Raw genomic sequence first — 11307 nt, forward strand, 5'->3', positions numbered from 1 at the left:
ATAAAGATTAAAAATGAGTCAAAGAGTGAGGATGGCAGAGGAGACAAAACAGAATAGAATCACTTGAACAAGTTAGAGAGGTTAGCCCTGGTAGGAAAGCCACTTCTATCAGGTGAGATGGGGTGAATGAGGAGAGGAAGAATGCACTGAGTGATAGAAGATGAGGAAGATGGGAGAAGAGGGAGTTGATGGTGAATGGCCTCAATTTTTTTCTGTAAAACATGAGGCAACATTCTCAGCTGAGAGAATTAGGGGAGGGCAAGCTATGGGAGGTTTGAGGAGGTTTAAGAAGATTTGGAGTTGGTATGGGGAGCTAGTGAGATGATAAAGTCTTCCTGATTTCAAGGCCAATTCTCTATTGAATACACTGTGCCTCTCCAAAATGTGATGATGTCAATGGTTGTATTCTCCAATTATTTAAAATGATTCATCAATAAATATGATTCAAAAATTCAATTACCTTCGGGTCAGTTAAGCTGGTTCCCCAAACTAAAAATTATATTTAGACATTAAATGATCACTAACTTTATTACGTATAGCAATAATTGGGGAAGATAATATTTGATCAAAGTTTTCCAAATAGGTAAAACTTTCCTATTTGAATATAAAGCTTTTGATTTAAAGTCTTTATTTTTATCAACATTCTTTGTTTTTATATCATCTTTGCTTCCCACTCTATCACTTCCCAACCTCTATTCAGTAAAGTAACAAAGATTAAAAAAGGAAAGAGAAAAGCAGGCAAGCAAAACTAAAAGATCAACCATTTCTATAAATATATTCAATATTTGATCACACCCATCAACCTCTGTCACTATTTCCTGTGGCCAAGTTTAGTCAATATAGCTATATAACACACAGCCTCCTTCTTTATCTCTTCTTCCCATTTACATCATTGTAGATACCCGTTAACTAGGCTGCTTATCTTACTTCCCATCACTTTAAAGTAAGTTATCTTATTCTCTGAAATCATGGGTGCCATCTCTTGTAATACAGGAATATTCCATTACATTAATATACCACAATTTATTTAGCCAGCCTCCAAATGATAGGAATCAACTTTATTTTCAGATTTTTCTGGTGACCACAAAAAGTGCTGCTTTATGAATATTCTGGTGTATATGGAATCTCTCTGGTTTTGACCTCTTTAAGTTACATGCCTAGTAGTAGAATCTACAGGTTGAAGGGTATGACTATTTCTATAATTTTTCACAGAATAATTCAAACTGCTTTCTAAATGGCTAGATTTATAGCTTCACCAAGAGTGTACTGGTGGATCTATCTTTCTCTAGTCCCTACAATACTGACAATCTGATGACCATGCCATCTTAAAAAAGTATATGGAAATATAATTTAACCTTTTCTTGATGTCTTTGGGATTATGAACATCTATTACTGTACTTTGCTATATTGAATTAACCGTTACCCTTCTTTAACATAGTAGTCTATCTGGTCACTGGATTCAGATGGCTCTGGAGAAGTGAGGCTGGTGACCTGCACAACCCTCCCTTACTCAAAACCAAGTCAAGTGCAAGTCATGTCATCATTTTTTTGATGGCATGATCTTCATTGGCAACAAAGGATGAACACAACACACAGTCTCTTGCTCAAGAGAGTTTATAGAAGTGAAAACAGGAGCTTCCTATAGCATTGGCCTTACAGTGACAGAAAGGTTAGTCATTCATACCTGGATTAAAAGATCAAAGAAGGTAAGACTGGACAAACTGTTGAAAACTCTAACTTTTCCTCTCAGTGAACTACGTAACTCTGACATTTGCTCTATAATAGAAAAATTTTGCATCTATGCAAACTTGCCTAAATCTATTCTCATGTTTTCATGAAACATTACCTAAACATGAGCTTAAATCATTCTCAAAGATTTTAATGAATTAACAAGATCAGTAGTTACTGGTCACTTTTTTTTGCTAGAGATGCAGGCATGGAGAAGATGGTGACAGAAAGACATTATCATCTATGATATTTCCTATTCTTTTGAAATCTTTCCCTCTGAGTTCGTGAAAACCAATGCCTAAATGACTTTAAAATTGCTTTATCTCTACCAAAGAGAGAACTCTAGCATCTCTTCTTTTAGGAGAAAGGCTTAGCTAGTACAGTCTGTATGTGGGGGTATAGTGGGGATGGATGAAGAGGGAAGAAGGGAAATCAGACTTTATATAGTGTTTCTTCTGGGCCAGGCACTATGCTAGGCTCTTTACAAATATTAAATCATTATTATTAATGATTTAATTATTAATCATTTGATTACCCTAGCATGGATTCCAGAGTGATTAAAAGGGCTGATGAAATATAGCATCTATGGTGAAAATTTTTCAGGGTATTAAATGACCCTGAAAATGTTCAGAGCTGGCAACCTACTCGATTAGCGAGCAATACCTAGTGGAGAATAAGCAGAAAGCAATGCTGAGTGGAGAGCAGGTCAGGCAAAGAGAAGCAAGACGATATTAGGAGAAGACGCTGGCAGTTCTGCAGGTTCAAATGTGTAGGCTGATCCTCCATACATGTTTCCTCTATACATTCTCCTTCATATGTTTTACAAGTGTGGATATCTCTCATGATCAAGGTCTACTCTTCCAAATGTGTACTGTAATTGTGACAGAGTAAGCTCAAGGCTTATTGGGGAAGAATTATAATTAGGGAGAAAATATTTTACTTACATTGTCATTTAATTAAAATGTTTTTTTTCTGATCGAAGTGTGTCATCCTATTGACTAATTAAAAAGTAAGGTACAACAGTAGGAGATAATGAGCTATGGTTTGGAGAGAATTCTGATCTACAAAATAATTAGAATTTAGGGTAACTAACTGGGGGCCCAGAATATGGGAGGCCCAATGAGATACACACTAAAATAAAATTGTTTCACTGATAATCTTTGTGAAGTCAAAAAAAAAATACTTTCCATATCTTTTTCAAACAAAGGAGAATTTAAAACCTTACCTCAAAGGAACATTCAACATTTCTTTCATTTTTCTTATGCGATAATCCCTTCAGTTCTATCTTTTCAACACTCACTGCAAAAGAAAAAAAATCCTGAAATTAAACTGATGCACAATAAAAATTTTAATAATTACCTTGCTTTCAGAAATTTTCAAAAGAAGACTCAAAGTGATCAAAGTTACTTTATGTGGTTCATTTGTTTCCAGTTGTGTCCAACTTTTTGTGACCCTATTTGTGGTTTTCTTAGCAAATATTGGAGTGGTTTACCGTTTCCTTCTCCAGCTCATTTTATAGATGGGGAAACCTTGCCAAAAAGGGTTAATTTAAGTAACTTGCCCAGGGTCACAACAGACAGTAAGTGTCTGAGGCTGGATTTGAACTCAATTAGATGAGTCTTTCTGACTCCAGGCCCTTCATCCACTGTGCCATTTAGCTGCCCCACAGGGTAGTCTGAGAGCAGATTTGAACTCATGAAAATGAGTCTTTCTGATGCCAGGTCCAATGCTCTATTTACTGTACCACCTAGCTGCCTCAATAAATTACTTAGAGGCACCTATTCTACAACTTTTGAATGTTCTGGAATTAAGGACTGTAGGTTCAGAGAAGCAGGTAGATAAAATACCAAGTATCAGAAAATATACAGGAGAAGCATTGACAGAGTAAATTGTGAAAAGAATAGTAAAAAAGGTAAAGAAAGAACAACCCTGAATCAATAAAAAAATTCAAGTATGAATTTTAAAACCACTAATTCAGTAATGTATAACTTATCTATCCAGGCAAATAAAGGTCTAGTTCTCAATAGACCAAAAATGTGGAAAATAATATCTTTCCTGGAGAAGCAGTAATAAGGACAAGATTCTACTTGTGAAAAGTCAAGCAGGGATTTGTTAAATGTTGTATTATTACAGAAGGAAGCAAAAAGCTACAATTTTTAAAAGGCAATTTCTCAACAAGTACATACAAATGAAAACAACCTACTGCTACCACCTCTCTTAAGTACATGAGTAACATAAACACTGCAGTAAGTACTTACAGAAGACCTTACTTGCTACTGACCTTCTGGAGGTTCCTCTGTCTCTCAGCTGCGAACTTTTGTAGGGCTAGCCTGCCATTTCCCCTCCCCCACGTATACCCTTCTCCTTACCTCAGCCTCACAGAAGCTTTTATTTCCTTCGAGAGTCAGCTTAAGCCCTACCTTCTAAATGAAGCCTTCCCAGCTAATGCTCTCCCCTGCCTATCCTGTAGTAATTTGAATTTACTGAGTACATATTTATATATGCATACTTTCTCTCTCAGGGAAACTCCTGAGGAGCAAAGACTACACAATTTTGGCTTGGTATCCGCAGGCACTAAACAGTCAGTCAATCCATTAACAAGCATTTATTAAGTGCTGACTATGTACTATGTGCCAGGCACTGTTTAAGGGTAAAAACATGATCCTTCTTCTCATGGAGTTCATATTCTAATGGGCGACATAGCATGTAAACAGAAGATACATATAATGTAAACAGAAAGTCATCTCAGAGGGAGGAAGGGAAAGTGTCAATCAGGAAAGGCCTCTTGCAGAACGTAGACTCTGAGCTGAGTCTTAAAGGAAGCCAGGGATGCCAGGATGCAGAGGGGAGAAGGGAGAACTTCTCATTCTGGGTTTCAGAAGACAAGAGTGTCTTGTGTGAAGAACAGCGAGAAGGTCAGGGCTGCTGAAATTCTGAATATGCACAGTGCTTGGCACATATGAGAAGTTTAATAAATACTTACTGATTACTCAATGTGTGGAAACTGAGGTAATTTTTTTACACATATGACACTGTGGAAGCCCAACTAAAATGTAAATTTTATCATCATCACCACAGACTAGTATTAAATCTAGCTATCTCCTAACCAAATCAATGCTTTAACTCATCAGTCAGTAAAAGAAAGGGTCACTTAAAACCTAAACAGATATGACAAATTTAGAAAAAAACATTTTTGTTTAAGTCTGCTGACAATAAACTAGAAGCAAATAATGACTGTATAAATGAACAAGTTTACACAGCTAGCAAGTATCAGAGGCCATATTTGAACTCAAGCCTTCCTGGCTCCAAGCCCAGCAATCTATCCATTACACCACCTAGCTGCCTCTGGACTACTGACTTGTTATAAGCAAGAAACAAAATCAATACCAAATTAGAATAAAACTAAGATATCGCAAATGATTTTGGTAACTGCCTGATTCCCCTCCTCTCTCCCAAAATAAGTTCTGATACCTTCTGTATTTATACAATAGTCATTTCTGGGGGAAAACAAATAAACCCAAATTATCATGCTCATCCCTCTGGATTGAACTATGTTCCATGTAACGTAACCACACACAAAAAAGGCAAAAACATTCAATACAGTGACCACATTTGACAATATATACAATATTCTGCCCCAGTACTCCCTACATTTCTGGCATTAGACATACTTCACTTTTGTTCTGGGACCTTCCATGTTTTTAAGTTACTTGGAGTACTACTAATTTTTGGGATCTTTTTAATTTACATTTCATATACTGTTCTTTTGGTTCTATTTATTTCAATATTTCTCTTTTTACTGCACAATGATAGTCAATTACATTCAAATTCCACAGGTTTTGCAGCCATCCTCCATCCCTAAACTGAGAGGCATCTGCTTTGTTTCCAGTTCTTTACAAACAACCCTGCCACGGATATTTTGATAGATGTTGGATCTCTTTCTGGGGTATAGGAACAGTAGTGGGATCACTGGATCACATGAATGAATGGTTTAGGCACTACAATTACAAAATTATATTCTGAATAGTTTGGACCAATTTCGGAGTTCCATCACAGTATTAATGTTCCTATGCACAGCCTGTCAGAAACCTGACTATTCCCATTTGTTGGTGATCTTAGCCAATGTGTAGGACAAGAAGTGAAGCCTCAGTCATTTCAACTTGGCATTGCTCAGTAAGAGCAATGATTTAGAACATATTTTCAAATGATCATTCAGAATCTGCAACTTACCCTTTGAAAACTTACCTGTTGGAAAATGGTTCCTGGTGAATCTATACACACATAGATGGATAAAAAGAGAGAAAATTCCCTAAATCTTGTTTATTAAACTTATCGGTGCTATATGATGGAAACATTCCTCCCCAAATATACTCTGCAATTTCTCTTATTCTATCTTCATTAATTCTGTTTTAAAGTTGTTGTTTTTTAATTTAGGTAATTGAAATTGCCAATTTTTTTCTTTTATGATCTCCTTTCCCCCTTGTTTGGTAAGAACTCTCCACTTAGATACAGTTATAAAAAGTAGTTCCCTCTTATTCTGTCCCAATTAAAAAAATACTACAACCTGTTAGATTCAGATAGAAAATTCATTCTGAACTTACTGTGGGTATATGGTATTAATATGTTTTTCTAAACTTAATTTCTACCAAACTGCTTTCCAGTTTTTCCAGAACTTCTTGTCAGAAAAGGATTCCTCCTAGTAATTCATATTTATGTGTTTATCAAACACAGCTACATTTTTGACGGTATTTGTTTCTTGCTTTGCTATACTATTCTACTGATGTACTTAAAAATTTTTTTAACCCAAACTGATAATTTTGATAATTTTTATGAGTCTGAAGTCTCATAATCCTATTCTTCCTTTATCCATCTGATTAAAATGAGCTATATTAATACAATAAATGGATAAAGGAACAGACATCAACATGAGACTATCACAATATTCTAAACCATTTTAACCACTGTAAATCAGTAGCAATAATGAGGCATCAAAAGAAGCTAGACAATGCCTCAGCCATTTGATCTCCTTGCCGGGCAGAAATTTATAAAAGACAAGGCCAACAACAATTTAGAAGACAAATTTGGATTGTGAAATTTTAGAATGGGGGTGAGGACAAACATTTACTAAGAGGATACACATGCAGGACACTGGGCTAAACACTTCACAAATATTATCTTATTTGATTCTCATAACAACTCCGTGACAACTGCTATTATTATCCCTATTTTACGGTTGAGGAAACTAAGTCAAACAGATGTTAAATGACTTGCCCAGGGTCAGGAAGTCAGTTTTGAGCCACCTGAGGATGTGCATGCTATCTTATAAAACTGCAAAAAGCAACAGAGAAAAAAACTAGTTTACAGAAGACTTTAACAAAAAGATCCAACTCAGCCAAATAATCTCTAGGATATTTGAAGATAAAACTGGAAGGAGGAACACAAAGATAAAAATTCTCCCCTCATATTCTTTTCTCCATTAATGATAGTAGTTACTACATTTGGACTCTAATATCAGAGTTCCCAATAAGCTGCATGAGACAGCAGAAAAAGAGGTAAAGAAGACAAAGAGAACAGCAGCTGAACTAGACCAAGAAGGTTTACACTGTAGGTATCAAGAGATGAATTCCCAAAGTATCTGAAAGAAGGGAGAATACCAAATGGTTGGGGGTGGGGTGGGTATGTTATTTATCATTGCCTAAAAAAGACAACTGAGAAAATTTAACCCCTTCTGACCCAAATTTCATTTCTATGAGAATATCTATATATTGAGGGTGCTCTCAATTAAAGCTTGAGATGGTGGAATGACAGGAAGCACAGTGAACTCCAATCCAGAAACTCCTCCACACTGAATAAAAATTCATTAGACCAAATCTAAAAAAGTCACAGTGAGTTATTTTTCCAACCCAGCTCATCACTAGAAGAAAGACAGGGAAATCTGCAGACACTGAGTTTGCCTGGGAGAGGCTTTGTAGCAGTGCAAAGCCGACATACACCAGGGAACTGCAATAGCAACAGGTACCAATTGGCAGCTTTGTCATCCACAACCTACTTTTGGGTCATAGACCTAGGATGGAGAGGGAAAGGAGAGCTGTTCATAGAATCGGTCATTCTCAGGCAGGAAGGTCTTGGGCAGTTGGCTAAGAAAGGATGTTGAGAAGGCAGCAGGAGCACAGGTGTGGCTCAGATTCCAAGCTTTGAGAAGGATCTCCTTTTCTAGCATCAGCCCAGCCCAAGGGAGCTATCCCAGATCTAAAGGTAGCCTACATTCTGCCACTTTGAAAGCAGCCTTCCAGTTGGCTGAAGGGGTTGAGTCCAGCAGTATCTATTCTTATTCACCCAAGCCCAGGTCAGGAACTTGCAGATCTCAGACCAGGGGAGCAGCAATCATACTTTGCCCTTGATCAGACTACTCAGGTAGCACTGAGATCCTGGAACAATCCAACACTCAAATCACCAATAAAATAACAAGAGGACCAGCCCAGACCTTTCCTCTATAAGTGAGGGTAAGCCCAGCCCTAACCTCAAGTCTAAGGTCAGAAGCAGACCACATAAAGGAATAAACAGAAAAACAATTCCACCCTAATGAGCTATTATGGAGGCAGGGACAGTGAAGACACAAATACAGAAGAAAACAATGACTGCAAAACTTCTACAGCAAAGCCTCAGAAAAAACACAGCTTGGGAACAAACTCAACTACAATTATTGGAAGAGATGAAGCAAGAGTTAAAAAAAGGTTTTTATAAATGGAATGAGAGTGCTTGAGGAAAAAATTGGAAAAGAAATGGCATGGGCTATGGAACAAAGAATTACAGCTTGGCACCAGAGGTACAAAACCTTGCCCAAATGACAAAGTCTCTGAAAATTATAATGGACCAAATTAAAGCAAATGACTTCATTGAGGCAACAAAAAATACTAAAATAAAGTCAAAAGACTGAAAAAAACAGAAGAAAATGTAAGGTATTCATAGTTAAAAAAACAAAACAAATGACCCAGAACACAGACTGAGGAAAAACAATTTAAATTATCTAAATGCCACAAGAGAAACAAAACAAAAAGGGAAGAAACAAAAAGCACAGACACCATATTTCAAGAAATCTTAAAAGAAAATCGATCAGTTCTTTTAGAAACAAACAGGGCAAAGTAGAAATAAAACGAATTCACCAGAAAGAAACCCCTAAACAGAAACTCCCAGGTACTTCATAGCTAAAATCCAGAGCTTTCAGTTTAAAGAAAAAAATACTGCAAGCAGTGAGAAAAAAGAAAGAATACAAGGACTGAAAAGATCACATATGATTTGGCAGCAACCTTTGTGAAGGAGTGGAGAACCTGGATATGATCTAGAAGGCAAGGTATATGAGCTTTTAATCAAGAATAACTTACACAGCAAAACTGAGTATAATAAGGGTGAAAATGAATCTTTAATGAAATAGAGTATTTCCATACATTCCTGATAAAAAGACCAAAGATGTGGAATAACTCTGAAGTTGAAACATTGGTGCAAAGAGAAACATAGAAAGGCAAACATGGGTGAACAATGATAAAAGAACATAACAAAGATAAACTGCTTACAAATATGGGGAAATGATACATGTATTCTCTCTGATCCCTAACATCATTAGGGTATATAGGAGACCAATTAGACAAGGCCTGAGAGTGGTTTTATTATGTCTTGATGGTCTTAGGAAAAGAATGAAGAGGGGGAAAGGAATATATGGCTAGGGGCAGGAGAGTGGGGAGAAGAGAGAAAGAAAGGTTAGGGAAAATTATTTTTGAAAATCAGGATGATCATATCTTTAAAAAATGAAATTAAGGGGTGAGAGAGATATATTGGGAGAAGAAAGGGAGAAACGGAATGGGGCAAATTATCTCATAAAAGAGGCAAGTAAAAGACTTTTCAGTGGAAGGAAAAAGGGGGGAGGTGAGAGAAAAAACATGAAGCTTACTCTCATCACATTCGACTAAAGGAAGGAATAAAATGCACACTCATTTTGCTATGAAAACCTATCTTACAATACAGGAAAGTGGGGGAGAAGGGGATAAGCAAGGTGGGGGGGATGATGGAAGGGAGGGCAATGGGAGGAGGGAGCAATTTTAAGTCAACACCTAGGGAGGAACAGGATCAAAAGAGAGGATAGAAGCAATGGGGGGGGGGGGAGGCAGGATAGGATGGAGGGAAATATAGTTAGTGTTATACAACACGACTATTATGGAAGTCATTTGCAAAACTACACAGATATGGCCTATATTGAATTGCTTGCCTTCCCAAAAGGATTGGGTGGGGAGGGAGGGATGAAGAGAAGTTGGAACTCAAAGTTTTAGGAACAACTGTTGAGTACTGTTCTTGCTACTAGGAAATAAGAAATACAAGCAATGGGGTATAGAATGTTATCTGGCCCTACAGGACAAAAGAGAAGATAGGGACAAGGGAAGGGAGGGATGATAGAAGAGAGGGCAGATTGGTGATAGGGGCAATTAGAATGCTTGGTGTTTTGAGGTGGGGGGGAGGGGACAAATGGGGAGAAAATTTGGAACCCAAAATTAAAAAAAAAAAAGAAATGTACAAGTTGATATTTATAGAATCAAGGAGGACGGAATGGGAGAGAAACAGATGACACTTGAAGTTCACTCTTTTCTGAACTGGAAAAAGAAGGAAGACACACATAGTTGGGTACAGAAATACATTTCACTCAACAAAGGAAACAGGGAAAAGGGAGAAAGGATGAGGAAGAATTAGAGGAAGGGTAGAATTCTAAGAAAAACAAATTCTAAGGTGAAACAAAACTATTTATAGCTCTTTTTGAGGTGGCAAAGAATGGGAACCTAAGGGAGTGCCCATAAATTGAGGAATGGATAAATATTATAGAAATGTATTTGGCTGGGCTTGGGGGCAGCGCTCTAGAAAGTGCGTGCTGTTACTCCACCATTGTGGCTCTGCCCTCAACATTACAGAAATGTAAGTGAAAACTATTGTGCTAATCTTTTTAACAGTGTAATGTCCAAAGAGGATTCCAGAGAACGAGTGATAAAAAAAATATTATTCACCTTTGAAGTGTTTATATTTCAACCCACAGTTTAATCAATGTACAAATAACATTAAATATGGATAATTAAAAGCATACTTTCATTGTTAAATAAAAACATTCCAAATACATAAGCTTGTTTCAGAAATTTAAATAGTGTTTTAAATATCAATTAAACCTGACACTCAATTTCAAACTAGTTAAGAATAAACACTTAGGCAAACAATTCAATTATATATAGTCACAGAATATTAAAGAGGTCAGGGAGACCAACCTTCATTTTAAAGCTGAAGACATAGGCCTAGACAGATGAAGTAACTCGACAATGGTCACGTAGCTAGTTGGTGTGATGACTAAAACCATTAGTGGGAGAGTAGGGACTAGAATTAGTCACTTGGAAGATAAACTTCACAAGGTGTCATAAATAACATGGCTTTACGTTCCTTTCAAATTAAATACAGAGTAGATGAATGCTGTTTAAAGATATTAAGTGATGATCCTAAAGCATCTATTCTTACAGTAACACTCAGATGAATTACAGAAGAAATGCTTGAAGT

General features: G+C 36.8%; 1 protein-coding gene across 3 annotated transcripts in view; it reads right to left on the reverse strand.

The window, feature by feature from the left end:
- Window positions 1-11307, reverse strand: part of ZCCHC14 (zinc finger CCHC-type containing 14) — a 119267-nt gene that overhangs the window by 49367 nt on the left and 58593 nt on the right. For all 3 annotated transcript variants that reach the window (XM_072636272.1, XM_072636270.1, XM_072636273.1), the window contains exon 3: window positions 2954-3027. In XM_072636272.1, the coding sequence (XP_072492373.1) occupies window positions 2954-3027 (74 nt within the window). The remainder of the gene's footprint in view (window positions 1-2953; window positions 3028-11307) is intronic.

The sequence above is a fragment of the Notamacropus eugenii genome, chromosome 1 (assembly GCF_028372415.1).
Source record: "Notamacropus eugenii isolate mMacEug1 chromosome 1, mMacEug1.pri_v2, whole genome shotgun sequence".
Taxonomy (NCBI): Eukaryota; Metazoa; Chordata; class Mammalia; order Diprotodontia; family Macropodidae; genus Notamacropus; species Notamacropus eugenii.